Below are 21,440 nucleotides of genomic sequence, written 5' to 3'. Positions count from 1 at the left end.
ACACTTGGCGGTAATTTGTGTGTAAATGCGTCAACTGGCCCCTGACCTCAAGCCCGGGGCTGCAAAAGATTGCCCTGTTCCCCGAAACTTTTCCCCCCCAACCCCTCTCGCGCAGCCATTTAATTGAAATTCTGGAAAATGGCCCACGCATGCCTGCTTTGTAACTTTGCAACTTCTGGCCAAAGTTGATCGTTTCGGCCAAACGATTCACTTTGCGACTGTCATAATTTTGATGGTCGCAAGTGTAAAATCAGATAAGTGCGCCACACACTTGCCGCCGACTATTCCCCCCCATTTATTTTCGAATAAAGCCCCCGACAGGGGCGTGGCAATCATTAATGTCGCGGATCCAGGACGAAGGAGCACTAACGCAGAGCGCGAGACTCTCGTAAAAAGGCATTAAGAGCAAAAGTAAAGTGCCTATTTAAGTTGAGTCATAAAATTGGCTTTCTATCTGGCCGAAAAGCGCAAAGCGAAAAGGGAATGGCAGATGGCAAGCGAAGAAATAGGGAATGAAGCAGCCATTTTGGGGGAGTCTCCAGTCCCCGACATTCTAATTTTATTTATTTTATTTCAATTCGTGTCTAAGTGCTCAAGTTGGGGTTTTCTTTGTGGCGCAATATGCTCCGACTCACCCCATAAACTGCCAAGTTTTAAATAGTTGCTGCTAGATGGGGCCTATTTGCAGAGTTTTGGGATTTTGAGGAGGGCTCCTGTTGTCAGGCACTGATGAATCCCTCAAAGTATCTATATTTAGCCGCCCTTCATGCCCCAATAAATAATGGCACATCTGCCTGCTAAATGTGTATACACGCACAACGGATTCATAAATTATGACAGCAAAATAAATAAGGTACCAATTCGCCTCGGCGGCTTTTGTATGAGTATCTGCCAAATCCCAGATCCAAAGCCAAGTGAAATCAAACGGAAAGGCGGCAAACGAGGAAGAATTTATACAAAAGAGCATAAGTTAAGTGCGGAGTGCCGGGGAATGTTTTTGTGCATAATGAAGATTTATATGTTGAAGAGGGGCCGACATTAGGGGGATTTGCCCAATTGCAAGCACGTGCGAATTAGAATGGGAATGCGGTTAGCTTTTAAGCCAAGAATCCACGGCTGGGTGGGCACTTTGAATAGTCGAACCTTTGGCCCTCCAATAAATGTTTAGTATCTGGCGGCGGCGGGAATGTGGCGAGTACATAAAATTAAATTGTCAACTTCCGTAATGCGGGGGCATAAACAGAAAACCACTCGCACCCCAGGCGTTTTGGCCGGCTGACCGAAGTGGCATCAAAGTGAAAATATTATTAAACGAAAAATAAAGCAAAGGACCCAACACCAGCGCCGAAAGCGGAGACAAAGCAGTTGACGGAGACGAAGGACATGAAGGACATGGCCGAAAGAAGGCAACTTTTTGGCAGTCCACTTATTTCGGGCGACCAGACACACTTGACAGCTTCCACAAAGCGACCGACGGCGCCTGAAACTCGGAGTCGAAATATAAACTGCTGCCTGCGCCGGATGTGGCAAATTTGGTGGCACTACAAGGGACAGAAAAGAACAGAACCGAGTGTAATCAAAATCGGAATTGAGCTTAGCTACCCTCTACACTGAAAATTGGCAAGGGATGTTGTATGCACATGAGGTAGCCAGAGTTTTTCAGGAAGCAAGCTCAAAGAAACTGTGAAAATAAAAAATCTGAAGGGATTTTATGGCCTGTTTGGCTGGCACATTTAGGTCACACTAAGATTTCAGAGCACTTCCATAGAAAATAGGATCAGGGGAAAGGTTGCAAGGTGATTCGAAGTGCCCATAAATGCGCTTAAAAGTGTGCTAAGATTTGTGACACTGTGAAACTAGAAGTGAAACATTTCATAGCATACTTTTGGGGGCCTAAATTAAGTCCTCTTTAAATGATTTTCCGTTACCTAATTGGTTCGCTTTAGATATAGCAATTTTAACTTGGTATAAAAAATTGAATTTTATTTAATTGAGCAGAGTTTTAATCATAATATTAAAATATGTAAAAAAATTTATTTTATTCTTTAGCTGTAAAACTCCACAAAGATACATAGTAAACTTAAAATATCTAGTCTCTCAATTTTCATCCAATACTCAATTGTGCATTAAGGACACTCGTCAGTGCCAGTGCTATCCTGTAAGCCCGAGAGCGGGCCTCGTCATCGAGGTAACCGCCTTTCCATCCAGATCCCGCCACCTTCGGCACTTAACTCGACAGCGACGTCACATTTAATGCCCTTGACGTCGTCTATTTAAGTTCAATTTATTTGCGCCCAGGCGGCTAAGCGAATGCCATTGATCGATTCCTGGGAAATGTCCGCTGCCAGCAAGTGTAAAGCCGCACAAGCGTGTATCCCGAAGGTCCCTTTGGAATGCCCCGCATCACCCATCCGCCGCGTTGACACTGGCGTTGACTTTGCCGAGATTGGGCAAATCTGGGCACCGCCTTTTATGTTGCTCCTTTACATTTTTCGCCTCCGAATGTTTTTCTGTGAGCTGTCACATTTGTCCCTTATCCATTTTATGCCGCTGACATTTCCCACTAAGCCCAAATAGAAAACGGGCTTAGGGCCCTGAAAGGATGTCCGCACGAAGACATAAAGGATATATCGAATTTAAAATATTTGCTTGATTTGCTTGTGGCCATAATGCCATCAGGTGGGCTCCCTCTGATTTCGGAGCTGCAGAGCTCACTTTGTGGCAATTAAACATGCTCTCTGCCGCAAATTGAATCCTGCGGTTCGATTGCTTTGGCAATCGTTTGAAGTGTTGGTTCCCAGTGTTGAGTCCATTGATTCACACTGGACCATAATTGTTTGGGGCATATTTCAAAGTTTCCATTCCATTCAGACAACCAACTCACTTCCGACCTCAACAAATTCAAGTGCACTCAATGGAAAACTATGTATTTCGTGTGTTTGCTTGTTGCATAATACACGCTCGATTAAATTGTTACTGCTAATGGAAATCTAATCTGTTCCGAGAACATGCAAATCCACAGGGATGCGAAATTTCCAAATAATTCACTGATACATCTGGTTAGCACACAAAACGTCTTTTGGCAACTTAAAACCTGTCCGTAGCTGCGTGTGTGTGCACTTGAATTACTCAAATAACAGCTGCAGTGGCCGGAAAGTTTACCGCACTGACACACACTGCGTATACGTAATGCGAGTTTACTGAGCTCCAGCTCAAAGTTTCGACTTCTGCAGCTTGTTGTGCGTGTATTGGAGTGTTTATATGTACTTTTCAGCTATTATTTAAACAAATTGACTTTAATTCAGCAGCAGGCGACTTGCACTTTGCATGATTTCCGACCATTAAAAACAGTCGACTGGCAACCAACTGACAGGTGCTCTAGGATTGAGACTTAAAGTTGAAATTCTGCCAGTTCGTGCCCCATAAACTAATTGCAGTTGAGTGCGGAAGTTGCTGCTGCAATCATTTCAGCTTGAGACGAAACTTTCATTGGTTGCACACATGAAATGTTGATGGAAATACCCCTGTTAAGCTACCATTCAAGAAAAGTGCACCGACAAAAATAACATCAAAATAATGTACACAGGTTTTATTAAGTGAACAATTTTAGTTTAAAACATGAACATAAACTTATCCTTCAGAGACTGGGAGAATAATGAAGTGGTTAATTTGGAACTCGGTTTTTAGTATGTATTAAAACAAAATAGGTTATATATAAAAAAATATAAAGAACCCTTGTTACATATTTTAAGGGATGAAGTATTTAGTTATAATGATCGAAAAAAATAAATATAAAAAAATAATATTAAGTAAAAGATACCTTGTACAGCACTGACATAAATTTAACAATTTAGCAATTTAAAACTTCGTTGGCCAAGTTTTTCCACCGTGTGGCTCTTGGTGAGTCGCAATCTATTGGCAATTGTTCAGAATGCCACAACAACACAATCTCATGAGGAAAACATTTCATTTTCCGAGGGTAAAGTTTGCTCGGCCAGCGTCCATTGTTGGCTGCTCTTACCAACTCGGTGGCGACTTATTTAATTTGTTTTGCTGCCGCATGCTGTGTGCACCTGGGCGGACTTTGTTGGCTCTCACCTGATTGCAGTCACTCGGATTGAATGCACTTACGACAGCTTAATTATCAAATCAATGGATTGTGGGAATTTATGGGAATTTTACTTTATCCTGTCATAAATCTCATGGCTGCATAATGACTTCTAATTTATAATGAACGTGTATTTATTATTATTCAGTCATGCATTAATAATGAAAACGCGGCTAATCAATCAATCGATTTTGGCTAATTTCAGGGAAGGGGAAAGGGCACTTCTATCTGTGGAAAATGTCTGATATTTTTTGTAGGCCAAGGACAACGTCTGCGAATCGCCGAGGGTCTTAACCCACTTGGGCCAGAAACTTTTCCACTTTCCTGTTTACGGCCACGCCCCCAACGCCTTCTATGCAAATGCCCGTACTCTGAAGTTTGTAGTCCGAAGACCCCGGAGACAGCGAAGCTGCAGCTTGGAAAATTGAGAAAATTAATTTCATTTTAAGATTTACTTCTCAGAAATTCTATTTGCGTGGCAGCCTTTCCCCCTCTCGAAAACCCACCCCCCACCCGCCGGCCATGTACGACAACATTTCAACAAGAGAAAACATTTTTTGTTGCTGCTGTATTGCTGCCTTGGCCGCGTGGCATAAATTTATGAGCGGCAAAACATTTCCACATGCTGCCCCTGACTCTGGTTCTGATTCTGGTTCTGGTGCTGCCTTTCGGCATGCCGGCAAATCTGCGGCAGCAGCAGGAAATATTCAATCTATGCAGCATGTAGCACCAGAATCTGACTCCGAGCTCATTGTTAAAGCAAAGTCAACTGAATAAATGCAAAGCAGGGCAAATGAGCGGGATTTCCATGCCCTTGTTGTGGGTATTGTGATTTTGGTAAGGTGTTTGCCTTGCCAAATTACAAGGTATTCATTTATTTGGATTGGAAATATTAAAAATGCGTGGGAGACTTCACGGCATAAGCATTTATTTTTAGATCAAATATGCAAATCTATTGGAAACGGTAATGCTACAATATTTCGAATACTAACACACCTTTTTTGGTTAAGATACTTTTATTTTATTTTATATAAATAAATTGTAAGGGGATTCAGAGTTGCGGTCTGAGGAACTAGCCTTTTATCCCTGTTTGGGGTGTTGTTGGTATCTCGCTGGATACTCGGTTACACAGTATCTAATGACAGAATTTGTTGTCCCAGTCACAGTCTTGCTGTCATCATCATACTTGCCCTGCTCCTTGTTCTGTATCTTTTTCTGGTTCTTGTTCTCGATCCCACCTCCTTTTTGGAATCTTTTTTTTGGGGGAGTAGGGGGTGGAAACTCTCAGCAGCCCCTTGTAACAGTATCATTAGGCAGTCGCTGGCGGCTCTGTGTTAAGCGTTATCATTTGTCCTTGAGCTGGTTCAAATGTGGCTCTTGCTGAGTTCGGTCTTGTGCGGTGGCGGAATCGCGTAAATTGTGCCCCAAAGATTAAAGGCAACAATGGCAACCACATCCTAGTCAATATGCCCCAACCCCTCTGCCCTTCACCATCTTGTGTTGTTTCTTAATTTTTGCTTAGCTGGCAGCCGGCGAAATGTTATCTCCGGCGTTGTGTGCTCATAATTCCGATGTTGTTGGTGCGTCACTCGAGTGAAATTTAAGCAGCCCGGTCATAAATTATACTTGTGGCCCAGGCACTTTCGCATCGACTTTCGCCGGAGCACACAAATATTTGCATACTTTTTCCGAGGGGGCGAAAGGGGGTGTGGCCGTGGCTAACAAGTCTCAATACGTTCCAGTCCATAATCACAGATCTCGCAGGAGTCGCTCCAAAGTTGCGTCACTGAGCCACCGAATTACCCAGCCACTGAGCCACTGAACCACTGAACCACTGAACGCCCACGCACTCGCAAATGTTCATTGCCAATAATTTCGAGGGCAATTTTCATAAATTAGCCTGTCGCTTCATCCTCTTGTCTCTGACTTCCCTTTTGGCCAGCCGCCTCCAAAAACTGTCAACTACTTCAACTGTAATCCAAATTGTTACGCAACGACAAACTTAAACATACAAATTTATGCAAATACAGTCGTGATTCAGTAACAGGAAGTTGTAGTCACTTAAAATGAGTGATTAGTAATTGAAATCTTTGAATTATGGATTCCAAAACTATTAAAAATAATATATGCAAGTATAAATATAAACTAAATGTTATATGTTTGTTAGTGTAACTCATATTGAAATTACTTTTCGTTTAAAACATATTTATTGTATATAGATGAGTTTGAAAAATATCTCTATAAAACACAAAAAGTAAGTTGTAGTTATCGGATGACCACTGTAAGAACCACGCCTCCTTCAGCAACTCATGTAACATAACTTACTGAGCTTTAAACTTTAATTTATGTGAAGCACACTCACTTTTACGCCTGAGGGGTGGCAAACAAGGGTTAAGGCCGCAATTCCAGTGAAAGTGTAAATTATCACGGTAATTAAGTAGGACTCATACATGGATAGCTCGTTTTTCCACCCCCACCAACCCAATTTCTCGGCTGTGTGTTCGGGCATTTGGCTTTAGGCCGCTTTGCGCGGCTCATAAATTTATAATTTAATGGAAAACCCACAAAGACCAACCGCAACCTCAACCCGCAGCCGCAAAGTCTTCCAAATATACGAGCAAAAGTTTAATTTGAATTCGAATTTAGCGAAAAAATAATTATGTTGTCGAATTGCCGAGGGTGGTTTTATGTGTAATGAAGTAAAGCGGATATACCTATTTTCAAGAAAGATTAATGACGACAGATATTTAGATCCCATGCTTTTACAAGTTTATTCCATTGCAAACTTTTCCAATTGAAGGATTCATTTGCATTTGACATATTAACTTTATGATCGAAGGCATAAATTACAAAATCTTTTTGTTACTATTTTCATTCTGTTGATTATCTGGTAAATTATATAATAACAATGGATTAAAAAAAAGTCATCCTTTATAAAAATAACTAAGTAAATAGTATTAGTTTATTTATTAGTCTTAGTCTTGTTAACTATTCTAACACCGAAATAATTAATAAAATATAATAAATTAAATGACAAATGAAAGGCATTTTAATTAAACAGTTAAAAATAGCCTACACATTAAAAAAATTTTTGTTGTTTTTCTTTTAGCTTTCTTTGTTCTAAAATTCCCTTTCGAGTCCTTTCAATTGACCCTCGCATATCGGGCTGACCCCATCGCGTGGTTGTCCTTGACAACTAAACCAGCCGAATGTCCGGCAATTTGCTCACACCCCCATCCGCCCCCTTTCCGTGTGGTGGGAGGGGAGGGGAGCGGGATTGGGAAATTAATTACCGCATCATGGCGCGAAAATGGCTGCGCTAGGCTAATGCCTCAAAAGTCATGTCCAACTTTGTGCGCTCTCCGCGTTGTGCCAACTAAAAAGTTTCTAATTACGACCATGAAACCGGGCTGATGGCGCTGCTACCTAACAACCCACGCGCCCCCATATTTTTTTATTCGCCCCGTTGATGTTTAAGTTTTTAATAACATTTGCCACGGTGTTTCGTGTTTCGTGTATCGCGCTCCGCATTTCGTTTTTCAGGGAGGCGCGATGAGTTGGGGCAAGGACTTAGGAGCATGTTAATACCGCCAGCTGGCAGGATGGAAGCCATGTAAATGGTAATTACACTTAAAGCCATAATCCAGCTTTATGCCTAAGACTCGCGCCTCCGCTGCTAAGCTCCGGCTCGAAGGCTTAGAAGACTGAGAATTACGGCCCGGAAGAGATGGGGATGCGTATTGCCTTTTTCGTTTTCAGCCAGCCCGCGACTCGATTTAATTTCGGCGAATTAAAGTTTCCAGCAAAAAGATAAATATTCATATGGGTTAATTATATAAATTGTCCAATAATACACAAGCCGAAAGTTTCTGGCAACTTTTAGCAGTTGCGCAACAAAGTCGCTGAGGAAAATGGCAAAACGACAAAGATCTACTGCTTTGAGCAGAACTTTCGAGTCTGATTATCCGCACATAATCAGCTAAGCGACTGAGCTGCACTGAAACAATTTCCCATATGTCTTTCTTTTGGCCGTATCGCCGGGAAATCCCTCTGCCATCCGAGCATAATTTCAATGCCGTGCCGTACTCTATCTCGATGACTCGGTGTCTTACGCATTGGGTTTAAAATGGCGGCTAGGAAGTTGAGACGCCATTTTGCTTTGGACTTTGGACTTTGGCGTCAATGCGCTCGTTGGCATTTAAAAGGCAGACAGTTTGCTCTAGTTGCCTCGACGCGCAATTACTTAGAAACACAGTCCCAAAAATATATAGTATATGTATGTATACATATCTATCTGTATCTCAATGTATGCTTGCATAATTCTGGCAAAAGTTACAACTTTTCTTGGCCAAAAAAAAAAGGAGGAATAGCACGAGAGACGAGAGTCGCGCAACAAGAAGAAGAAAGTTTTCACTTGAAATTCAAGCAATTGCTTTTGAAAAGTTTCAATTTCTGACAGTGTGTGTGCGAGTTGTTAGGCAAATTCTCTTTATCCTCCACGCGCCAGACCAAAAACAGAAAACAGAGCAACGCACAGCAGAACAGAACAGAATAAAACGAAATAAAACGAAATAAAATGGAATAAAACCAAACCGGGTTGAGTTGGCGAAAAAAAGTTGGTTAATGAAATTGTGTCAGCGGGTTCGGCTTGTCCCGCTTGAGAGGCATCAAGAGTGACATAAAACACAAAACGAAATCAAGCGCGCACTTGAGTCAAATTAATTGTTGGAACAACATTTCCTGTCCCTACAAAACTTCGCTACACAGAAAAAATATTTAACGAAATTGGTTAAAAGTTGGCAAGGGTGAATTTTGGTTCTATCCCCATTGTATTTTAATCAATTATTAAAACAAAATCAAAATATTCAAGGCATAACATATATTTAGATATTAACTGTCAGTATTCATATGTTGAATCCCGATTGTATTTCAATCAATTATAAAAAACAAAATCAAAATATTTAAAGCATAACATATATTTAGATATTAACTATCAGTATTCATATGTTTGATAACTTGATTTAATGATCCATAATAAGAACTATAATAGAAAAATTATATATGACGTAACTTGTAAATAAAATTAGCATGAGATAAGCATAAAGGAACGATATTTTTATTTTTGTGTAAGTGATATTTTTCTATGCCTTCTTTTCGCAACTCTTATCCAGCCCTTGAAGTGCTGGAAGCCAAAGTTGTAATTACGCAAGGCGAAAGGCAGCGAGTCACTCAGTTAGCAAGGCACTTGTCGCTTTTTTTTAGCCACCGAACAGAACCGGCTCGTTAGTCGAAATTTGAAGAGCCGAGGAAAAGGAAAAGGCCCTTAGATCATAATCAGGCGCTCTCGATACGCGATGATGGGTCGGATTTTCCTGTCTGCGACTCGGGTCAAACTTTGCGGTTAAGACCAAAGAAAAGGGGGCCAAACAAAGGTAAATCACAAAACCATTTGCATTCACTTTGGCTTCCGAGGGCTGTCAGTGGAAAGGTGGCCAGGTAAGTTGACTCCGACCTGTCTTTAATAGCCTGCCATGACTCGGCGTATCGGTGCAAGAAACTTGCCTGCTGGCTGACGAAAAAACTGGAAAAAAAAATAATAGGGCTAGGTGAAAAGTTGCAAATTGGAAAATCAGGAGAGGAGTGCCTCTGGATCCGCACATCACTGACAGCCCCGGCTGCTAAGTGCAACTAAAAAGTGTCTGAGTGTTGCAGCCTGGTCGGCAAACTCCTATTTTTTACATCCCCATGTGTCACACAGAGAATAATTCTTAAGGACATCTATAGTAGGTATACAAATAAATAAGTTTTAGTGCTTAATCTTATTATTAATCTTAAATTTATGAATAAAATACTGCAATTTTTAATTCATTTTATTTCCTGCTAACACTTACAATAAATTTAAAATAACAATAGCAACGCAGCTTGCCTTATAAAGGAAATCAATGGTGTATTTTATACATAACCAGCAATTCCAGATTGCCACTGCTTAAAAGATTGTTAAGCTAGTCCCCATCTACCAGTATAATTTTCCCCATTAAAGATGTCCTTCCTGAAAGTCGGGCTCTGTTCCATATTAAAGAAATCCTTTTTTGGCTCAGTGAGCTGGCACACATGTCCATGTCTTCGCATTTGCCATTGCCAAAAGGCGGCGCCTCCTTTGAATTATGTAGAATTTACGTGCTTTCAGCGCTTAAAGTGCAGCCATGTGCCCATGTGTGTGTGTGTGTGTATGGTGGTGTGTGTGTGCAAAGGGGCAGGGGGGCAGTGTGTGTGCGGCGAGTGTTGTGTGTATGGGACCATTAGTTTTTGTGCTGATTATTATGGCTGCCGCAGCGCAGTGTAAGGATACAGGCTTCAGTAAAGGGATGCGATGGGATGGGTCATGGGCTCACACCCACACCCACGTTGCATTTGTAACAGGTGAGCTTTATGGCTCTGTTACCGTTGCATTCAACGTGGCTGCCAATGTGTGTGTGTGTGTATGAGTGTGTGTGCGAGTGCCCCTGCATGTTTCGTATTAAATTATGCTTGCCAACGCGCTTTCAACCTGCCCCGTTGGCCACATTTCCACATGTAGGCCTTGACCCGAGTCACAGGATCCCGAGCAAGGAGTCTGATTGCCCCGCCCCCGTCCCCGCCCCTTCTCCCTTTTGCTTCCGCCTGGCTTACTCAAAAATTATGATGCTGGCAATGAAGACATATTGGTAAACGTTTCTTTTTCCCCTTCTCCCCTTTTCGGCTCCTCCTCGTCAATCATCGTGTGTCATTAACAAATGCATCCTTTATTCCTGGGTGTGAAACGGCTTTCGCTTTGTCATCCGGCATTGTTAATCGATTATCTTATTCCCACGAGACGGGCTCAAATTACTAAGGGAGCTCACAAAAAATGGGTGAGAAGGGAGCTACCATTGCATTAGCAGGTGATTTACTTGCCATACATTTGGGATTACACTAGGGGATTTACATATAAAATGCAAGACTGTTTTTGACTTTCTTAAGTTAATTAAATTTATCTTGAAGGACTTTCAGTAAATGAATAATAAATTATTCAAGGAAATCAATAATAATGCTATTGCTAATTGATTTGCTTTATTTGCTGTAAATTTTTATAAATGTAAAGTAAGTTTAACTGCCTTACAGATCTCAATTAGTTGAATAAAAATATATATATAGTTGGAAGCAGTCAACTATTAATTTTATTCGACCAATTTGGGTGTGCCCTATTCAACTCATGGCAAAGCCTCTTCCCTCTTCCCTTCATTGTTTCGGGTTACAAAAAAGGTCTGATATCGGGTCTGTGGCAATTAACCAACGCAGCCAAGAAAAAATCCGAAACAGGCAGCTGGATAGGAATGGAGCAGCAGCCAGCTCCTGCGATAGTTAGCCCAATTAACCCGCCCTGCCGCAAGTGGCCCACTTATCCCGAGGCAGGCATCAATGGGTTTAACTTTTTGCCCGACTTTCACAGCAATTTCACAATTTCGAACGGAGGTCCTCACTCATACACACACTTTGGCACACTCGTGGGTGTGGGTGTGTGTGTGGGCCATGAAATTGTCATGCTCTACTAACTATCCTAACTGAACTGAACTGAACTGAGCTGAATCTCTTCGGAAATACAGCTGCAGCTGCAATATGCGACTGTTTTTTAGCCATTTGAGCCACGTGGTTTGCACACAATGGTGCGTCAGTTTGGCGAGGGTGGCAAAACCAGATTAAATTGAAAACCAGAGTGCAAAACTTTTGATTCGATCTGTCTAATGGAAGACGGGCCAGCATATTGGAAAAGTTATTTGAAATTAAGTAGACTCTTTTAGCTGATATTCAAATCGTAGCCGGAGGATAAGAAAAGTTAACCAATTTCATCGTTGATTTCTTTGAAAAAAACATAAAACGTAGAAGAAAATTAAATAACTAGTATTATCTTTGTTTGATTGTTAAAATCTTTTGCTATTACCAATATTTTTGCAAAATATACTTAAGTTAGTTAATTACAAACTATAAACCTAGACTTTTTTGATCCTTTGCATACCTTAAATACTTCAAATGCACATCTAAGCTTGATAAACGTAGGAAATCAATACACCTATTTATTTGCTTTTTAGATGACCGCCCTAGGAATAACATCAAATTTGAATGACGTGCAGAGCGATTGTTAAACAACGTGAATTATTGAATAAGTGAATATTTGCACAGGGCATTTACATATTTCTGTCGTTTATTTCTCAGGGCCATTCGATCGTTTCTTTGTTTATGTTTATATTTGCATTCAAAACTCTTCGGAGGGGAATTTCGCTGACTCCGTACCCGTTTTCGGAGCACCAAAGTGACATGCTCCCCCTACTTAGCATACAGCCTGCAGTGCCGAGAATTTGGAATATATATTTTTTCGGTTACATTATGCAAATATTTTGATCCATTGAGCTGCGGATTTGGGTGCAGCGAGAAATGCATTTACTGCGACCCCGCTGGCCTTCAAATCCCATGGCTCGATCCACAGACATGCACCGCGGGCATAAATATTGATTTATATGAGCCGTATAGTCGAACATGTATATATCTAGGCACGTTCATGCGGCTGGCTAAATATTAATGCGCTCTAAATAAAAAGCGGCAGGCGCAGCTGAAATTATTTTTTCATTTTGGCCCTAAGCTCCTGTGCATTCTGCATTTTTATTTCTGCCTCTGTTTATTTCTATTTTCAGGTTCGGATTCAGTTTGTTCTTTCCTATTCCGTATTTCGTATTTCGCTTTCGTTTTAGTTTTTGTGTTTGTGCATTTTTCATTACAGCATTGACAGTGACAACGACAAATTCAACGGCAGCCGGAGTGTGTGCCCCAAAAGGCATGTGTTGGTGTGTGGCATGCAACAATGGGTGCGCTAGATAGTCGCCAGTGGCACTCGCAGCTGCAGTGGTGTGTGTGTGCCGTGTGTGCCGTGTGTGTTGCGCCCCTGCACTATGGGGCCAACGACCACTTTTGTTGGCCAAAATTAATAACTCGCTCAATTTTAGAGATATCGAGATAAAACTTTACCAATCGTTTTTTGGTATCCTTAGGCAACATATATGTTAAAAAGAAAAGGATCGAACAAATATATCCCATAGCTGCCATACGATCGATTTAGTCAACTTTGTTATTTTTCAAGATAATCGAATAATTTTTTTTTTATTATTATATACTTTATAATTATATTTATATTATATTTTTTTTATATTTTTTATATCTGCTTCTGAATAGAATTCAAAATGCCAAGCAAAATGTTCTTCGTTCCACAAAGGTTCAATGTAAATGCACGAAAATCGGATTAAAATAATTTTATTAATAAGTAAAAAAATGGGACCTGCTATTAAACATCATGCTCTTCGGATTCTAGTTCAATATTTTATTGAAAATCAAAAGGATTCTAATATTCAACGCAACTACTGTTAAGGTTGCAAAACTTGAGGTTATGTGCTTAAAATTAAAATTTCGTAAAAAGTGGCAATAAGTGGCGATTCTAACCATATACATTTTAAAAAGAATTTAATACTCTACAAATCTCAATAGGTTTCAGAAGTGGACTCCGCTGGACTCACTTTGTTGCTCTATTTAAAAATTAGTTTTCTATTTAAAAAACGCGTTTTAGGCAACTCACTTTATCACTTAAGTTCAAAGACAGCACGATAGATTTCAACCGTTTAAACACATAAACACTAAGTACATACCACCATTCATCGAATTCATATCACAAAAATTTTTTGGAACGCTTATAAACTGCTTTTTTTAACACTTTAAAAATGCAATTTAAAAGTCGTATTTCAAAAGCACGTGGCTTGCATCTTAAACATCTGATTTAACAGCTGTTATCTTAACAGAAGCGCACTCTATCGGAATTCCTGATACGTAACATTGCAGATTGGTCTTCTGTTAATATATCCTAAAACAACTTTTTTGGTTTTGACGACTTTTCAAAAATGGGTTTTGGCCAACGAATGTGGTCGTTGGCCCCATAGTGCCCTGGGGCCTCACTGTGTGCAAGTGTGTGTGAAGACGTGGCACTGTTTTTTTATTCTGTGACAATTTTACGGACCGCCCATTCCCCTTCCCCTTCCCCCTGCCCCTATCCCCATCAACTCATTCCCCTCGGGGGCACGCACAAAATGTGGCACAGCCACTGTTCTAGTTCCACATATTGGTGCTCTTTGATATGTGGCCTCCATCACTGGGAACAATTTAGTTTTAAAAAGGGGACATATTTTTGGAGCCAAGAGGTCACCACTAAATCTGTAATGTGTTTAAGAAGCTTAGAAACTATTATTTTGAAGTTAATTATGTAGATTTAAGATAGCCCTTAATGTAGCATTGAAAATACATTCTAAATTTGTGTATTTCATGCGGAATACAATTTGAAGGGAAATATAATATTTTAGGATGAGTATAAAATATTATTTAGAAAGTATTAATACTTATTCAACATTAAATGGATTTCATTTTTAGTACGACAATTTCTGTTAAAGTTAATCTAATTGAAAATTGTAAATTAATAAGAAGTTTAATAATGCAAATCATCCATATAAAAAAATCCTAAAAGGTATAGGTTTTTAGAAATATATAATTCTTATGGTACAGATTCCTAAAGAGTTTTTAAAATAAGCTTTTCTGAAAAGGTAAACATATTTTTAAAACTCAAATTTTAATGCTATGGAAACTTAGACTTATGCTAAGGGTTAAATGCTAAAGATAAACTTAAAAACATTAGCATACATATATCTATATTTTTGACCAAAACAAAAATTTAAAATACCACAAAAATAGAACACCTAAATGTATTTCTCAGTGCACTTTCTATCCCGATTTTGGCCTGTTCAATAGGTTTTTTCCCGCACTCCTGTTCGCCCGACGATTGGGCAAACCAACATTCTGCTGCTCTCTGTCTTATTGCCGGGCGATTTCTGGCTTTGTTGATTGCTTGACAAATTGCCAGCCAACCAGAGGGAGAAAGAGAGGGGGGGATAGACAGCCAGAAAGAGACGGGCAGACAGACAGCCGCTTTCACTGCGAGTTGTAGACAAGTGTTCTTGTTGTGCTCTGGGGAAGTGGACGGACGGGTCGGGGAGTCCCATTGCTGTTGTTGCGGTGTCAGCCATTGACAGGTGATGCACAGGTGATTTCCGCGCTCATCGCCTGACCTGTCAACTGCACTCGACAGCGCCAATGAAATGTAACAAATTAACGATTTCTCGATTTGCCGATTTCTCGATTTGCCGACTTCTCCTTTGTTGCGGCTCAATGGTGATATTTGCCACATTTCACTTGATACTTTTGCCAAATGCATTTTGACAATATTTCATGCTTTACAGCGCCGCTAATTAAATTAAATCTTGTTCGGTGAACAACATTGGATATTTCCCGCAAATTGCTATGAATACGAAATTGAAAATCGGTGCATAAAATAAATGTAAATTATATGCAGCATTATTTTGGTGTAATTTTTACGCCACGTTTTTATGTGGGTTTTATTTTGTTTTAGTCAAAAGTCATGATGTTTGCATGTGTGTGTGTGGGTGTGTGTGTGATATTTACCGCAAATGCCGCATGCCGCAATGTATGCTATAATAAAAATAAGTGCCGTGGGTTTTTGCAGCCTGTCAAGGACACGGCCGTGCTTGATGCGATATAATCCACTTGATGCCGGCATTTTTTTGTTGTTGTTGTTGTTGCTGCTCTTATGGTTGTTGCACTTTTTTCCCCTTTTTTGTTGTTGCTGTCAATTGTTTTGCATTTGTAATTCAATTTATCAGCGCTTAAATTTCATTTCATTTGTCACTGCACTTGCATTTCAATTGGATGACATTGCTTTAATTGAAACGTTTTGCTCCGGTTCTAATTGTTTTTTATTCAGCCCACACTATTTGCACATTTTCGTTGGCTATATTTTGTTTTCTTTTGTTATTTCAAACTTAATTAAATGCAATTTCTGCGTTGATTTATGCACATTTTAAGTGACCACATTGCTAAGCGCCATTTGCAATTAACTTTGCATTTTTTAATTAAGCGATTTTTTACTGTTTAATTTTCGCTTAATGTCTGACCTTTTTTGCTTGTAATCCTTTAGTCACATTTTAGCTGGGCGCACGTGGCTGCCATATGCCAGCACCTTTGGAATTCATCATTTATTGTTCCGCAAAAAAAGTGACCACGTTGCGTATACGTTGCGCATACGTCGCGTTGACCGCACTAAGCCCGCTTGAAAACTTCACCGCACCGAACCCGTTACCGCCGTGGTCAAAGTTCAACTGATTGAGCAGCAGCGTGGGACTTTGCCTGCTGGTAGTCGCTGGTGTTGTTGCTTTGCCTTCGGTTGCACGGCTGCTGCTTTTCCTGCTTTTCTTGCTTTTCCTGCTGCCGCTTTCGCCGCCTGTCTGTTTACTTTACGCTTTCGCACGCGACTGACACGAGGACCCAAGGAAAATCAGGCAACACCAGCAGCAACATCAACAGCAGCAGCACCATCAGCAGCGGAAAAGTCTGCACAGGCTTCGTGTTTTGGACTCTCTCTAATTTTCTTTTGGGGAAACTGTCTCTCTCGTTTTATAGCATCTCTTCTTCGCGTGAAATGTTTGCTTAATTGGTCCTCGGAGGGGCAAACCAAAACCCTTATCAACTGGGGAATTAAAAGGAATAGGTGACTAAATTTCAGTAATTAACTATTTAATTAATTCATAATGAAGCCATAATGAGCTATGTGACCAACGAAAGTCAAAATAAAACTTTTAATAACCTATAGACAACCACTAATTATCAACATTCTTAGCCCTTAAATTAAATTTACAGTTTGAGGCAGAACTACAACTGCTTTAAAAAATAAAAAAAACTATAGTTAACTGATGGTTTAAAAAAAATTTGCTAATTTATTCATATAAATAAAAAATTGACTTAAAATTCAATTTTCAATATTTATTTTCACTCAACTTATGCTAATTTTATTAAATACACTTCTTTCTGCTTGTATTCCAATTGTTTTCAACCAATTTAATCATTAATATTTAATTAAACTTATGTAAATTATCTTGCCATATTATAGAAGCCAATTTAGCTTTTAAAGGATAAAACTGTCTGTCTTAAATTTAATTTAAATTATCTTTTATAATATTTTTATTAATATTTGATACATAATTTAATTAAATATTAATTCTATTAAATTGTCCTCAGTCCACTTTCAATATTGTCAATTCTCAGTCAACAGCTGTTACTATTTTTATAGCAAACATTTCCTGCTTTCGCTCGCTCTCTCTTCCTTGTTGTTTGTGCGCATAGTTTGACTCTCTCCGCTCTCTTCCCTGCTTTCACCGCACTCTCTTTTGTGCAGCCATCAGCCGAGTGCCGAAAGCGCCTTCGTCACGCGTCTCGTCTCGATTCGGGGACAAACAAAGCGCCAGCAAACCGCTTCAATTTGGGTTATTGTGCTGAAATTAGTTGGGACCGAGTTTCGGGCCCTCAGCTGGGCGAACTTTCCATTTCAGCCAGCTCACGGTTTTTTGGCAAGATTTGTGCAAACATAAGAACATTGCATACTTTTGGGGCTAGCCGGAAATCCAAGTTGAAGATGGCTAACACGCTTTAGACCTTGTCGAGCACTGAAAGCATTTTCACGTAGAAGGCGTTATCTCTGCAGCTGAAATGCCAAATTTCGCTTGAGTTCTCTGACCAACAAGGCAAAAGGGGTGGAGAGAAATAACAGGGGTTTTAAGTAGTTTCAAATAAAATTAGGAAATTCTACTTGCGGCATACATTTAAATAAATTTAAAAATTTTAAACATGAACGAGCTCTTTATTAATATTAGAAAAACTAGTTTTATTTTAAATGAAAATTATAAATTAAAATACAAATCGTAGGAACACCTCCTTCATTTTTAAGTTTATATTTCACGTGTGTTTCTTAACTTTAAGCTTAATTGCTTACTATATTGCATATAAAAGGGCCATTTTATATATGGCCAAAAACATTTATTTGTACCGACCTATACAAGCCTCGAACACCGAATAATCTTAGCTGTTGTCTAAGCGGCCAAACTGGAAAATAATAACCATATATCAGGCAATGAAAACCTGCCATCAAACATCTATTCGTGTATGGTAATTCCCTTGCTTTGCCCCTCGATATCTGCCACACTGACCCACTCAATCTCACTTTCGCCCAGTATCCGTATAAATGGCCGGCAATTTCTGTTGTCGGAGCATATAAAAAGTTACACTTGCCGGAACCCTTACTTTTATTTTATGTACCCGCAGCCGCAGATTGCTGCAGCTTTCATTATCTAAAAACAAGAAAATCACAGACAATCAGTTAACGCTGCTCAAGCAAATAAACTCGTCAGGACCCGCAAAAAAGCGAGAGTGAAAGGCAGAAGAAAGGCGGCAGAGGAAGAAGCCCAGACGGGCAAGAAGTTTTCCTCCTCGTGTGCTTTTTCTTTCGGGGTCTCTAAGCAAACTCGGGGAAAAAGTTTGTCTTTGCCCGTTCGCCGGTTCCAGTTTGCAGTCAATGGTGCGTCATTATTTTCATTTATTGGCACAATCAGTCAACGTTTTATTTCCGGAATGTAATTAGGTAAACTGCCAGAGACAAAGACAAGCATACACGCTCACACACACACACGCCGGAAATACGCTGACAGATGCAGATGGGGCATGGAAAGGACGAAGGGGGAACCTGCTGCCAGTGTCCTTTATGGCACAGTAATGCGATAAGTTTGCGCCCAAGTTGGGGCAGCCAGACAGACAGGGAGTTCCAAGGACCTGGAGTGTGCATCGCCGAGGCCGAGGCTGCTCCTGATCCCTTACACTGCAGATAAGTGGTCCACAAAAGACTGTTCTCCATACATTATTCTCCATATGGCAGTTACAACAATAAAATCTTTAAGATTATACTCCGTTTTACAGAATAATTTTAAGACTTTATATTTAAAGACCTTTAATTAACTTAACTGAAGCGTCCTTCTAAATCAACTTGTAATTATTTCTCTTACAAATTAACATCTTATTTTGCCTGTTAATATTGGTTTTAATTTATAAATTATCTTTTATTATCTTTATACATTTCCAAATAATAAACATAGCCCATAAAATGGTAAAACTTTTTGGTAGATTATATAATATTTGGTTAATTAGGTTTTTATATCTTTTTCGAAAATATACATATTAATAACTAATAAGGCCATATTTAACGATAAAGATTTTCTCTATGTGTTAAAAATTGATACAAGACTCATACGTTAATGTCAAGTTAACAATATGTTAACTATATCATAGAAGTACAAGTGAAATGAAATTTAAAGATTTCCCTGCTTTGAATGACACACTCCTAAAAACTTAAATGACATTCTCTCAGTGGAAACTTGACCTCGCGTTTCGCAGTTGAAGTACTCGCACAATATATTTCCAAATATAAACACGCAATTATTTGCGTATTGGCTGAAGGGCAAATTGCCAGGGGATAGTGAAGCGATGATGGAAAACAACTTCTTCAGCGCTGCGCCAAATTGAAAACAAATGGGCAGGACCATCAGAGGATGCAGAGGGCAGTGGGGACCGGGGAGAGTTAACGAGGGAAAACATCTCAAACCAAATGGTAGTGGAAGTGGAAAACAAGCTGCAGCAGCAGCAACAGCAGCAGTCAGCGAAATTTCAAAAATGCTGCCACCTTCGGATGAGGCATCAGCGTCAGGTTGCTGAAAATGGAAAAGTTTCGGCGCGAGGAGATGAATTGCTCGCTGTCCCAGCACACAATGCCCAGGAAGCGGCCAGGAAAACCCCGACACCCCCAGGAAATCCCGCAGAAGGAGCCAGGAAAAGCCAGCAGCTGGCAGTGGGTGAAGCGAAGCGTTCCAGATAGAATTTGAGCGCAGTAAATTTTTCAATCGACTCGCTAATAAAGGCAATAAATATTCGATTCGCTTTCGTTTGCCTCCGTTTGCCTCCGTTTCGATTCGATTCGATTCGATTCTTTTGAAGTATTTGCTTTCTGCTTTCGCCTGGATACACCACTCTTCTCAATAGTTTCGTATTATGTTTGATAATCCGGCAGCTTCTTTCCTTATCGGCTATTTTCGAGCAATTCAGCTCGCTCTTTTTCAATTTTCTTGCCGCTTTGTTTTGCTTTCCCACTTGTTAGACAGTGCGACAGCGAAAATTTCATTTCGTTTCACTGCATTTCACGTTAAATTCAATTTAACGTGCTGGTATTTTTCACTCCTACCTTATTCCCCGACCTCGGGCGGCATTATTCCGGCAAACATAGCTCACAATTTCCATCGTTTGCACCGCCATTTTCCCATTTTCCATCCAGGGTGCATTGTTCGCAGCCCGTTGTTCGCAGTAAATAAAAGGCGACGCAACAAAGCAGAAATGAAGAAATTCCCCAAAATGGAAATGTGTCACACAATGTCGTTCGGACTTTTCCTTTTTGGCCCGAGTTTCCCTGGAAGCGTGTTAAGCGCATAAATGAGCCACAAAATCGGAATCAAAAGTATTGCAGGACAACAACAACTATGGCCAAACTGCTGACGCAGACGAACTGGCAATAGTTTTACAGCCTCTCATTTTCATTTTTCAAACATTTTCCGGGGGCTTCCCGCACTCGAGCGCCACTTAACCAAATTGAATATGGAAATTGATTTTTATTGTAATTTCTGCCGATTCACTCGGCCATTGGTATCCCTCCGCTAGATTAGATTATCCACCAGTTGGCCTCATCGATTTCCCGAGGAATTTTCGGCGGCGAACTTTGGCCAAAGTTTATTGAAATATTTAGCTTAGCGGGAACTTAAGTAATAAGTTGCCGAATCAGTACGCAAAAGATTAAAGTCCAATAAACTAGAGAGTAGGGGCTGGGGCGAATCGCATACCTAAGTGCAGAAAAACTCTTTCAAAGCGGCGAAAACCACTGGCAGAAATTGCGTTTTCATTGCGAATTACTGGTAAAAGTTTGCCCACCAAGATAGTAATGGGCTTTTAAGCCCTTTGAGCCGCAAATTAAAGTCCCCCGAAGTGCTTCCAGTCACCTTCAGATGTTGCAACAATGGACCGGCGAACTGATTGTTTCTGCAGAAATTCTGATGGTTTCCACTGCCACTACCTTAATTATTTTTCCCCGACGAACAAGCCCGAAACGAGCTGCCAAGCGGCCAATTATCCGCCATAATGCGATGATTTAATTTAAAAACCTGTCGCAGAGAGGCATGTGTCAGTCGGTGCGTTCCCCGCACCAGTTTTTCCGGCTGACAAAGGAGCGCGAAAACGGCTTTGTTTCGGCCATATCTTGTTAATTATGCCCAAGGCTGTGGGGAGTGGA

At 40.3% G+C, this 21,440-nt stretch overlaps 1 protein-coding gene across 1 annotated transcript in view; it reads right to left on the bottom strand.

Annotated features, from left to right (window-relative positions):
* LOC108049363 overlaps positions 1-16,526 on the bottom strand; it is a 37,177-nt gene extending 20,651 nt beyond the window's left edge. Inside the window, exon 1 of the mRNA XM_017130518.2 lies at positions 15,674-16,526. Within this exon, the coding sequence (XP_016986007.1) occupies positions 15,674-15,788 (115 nt within the window). The 5' untranslated portion in view covers positions 15,789-16,526. The remainder of the gene's footprint in view (positions 1-15,673) is intronic.
* Between the last annotated feature and the right edge of the window lie 4,914 nt (positions 16,527-21,440).

This window comes from Drosophila rhopaloa, unplaced genomic scaffold (assembly GCF_018152115.1).
Source record: "Drosophila rhopaloa isolate 14029-0021.01 unplaced genomic scaffold, ASM1815211v1 contig_115, whole genome shotgun sequence".
In the NCBI taxonomy this organism is placed as follows: Eukaryota; Metazoa; Arthropoda; class Insecta; order Diptera; family Drosophilidae; genus Drosophila; species Drosophila rhopaloa.
Note: the sequence above shows the minus strand (reverse complement) of the source record. Positions and strands in the feature narration are given on the sequence as shown.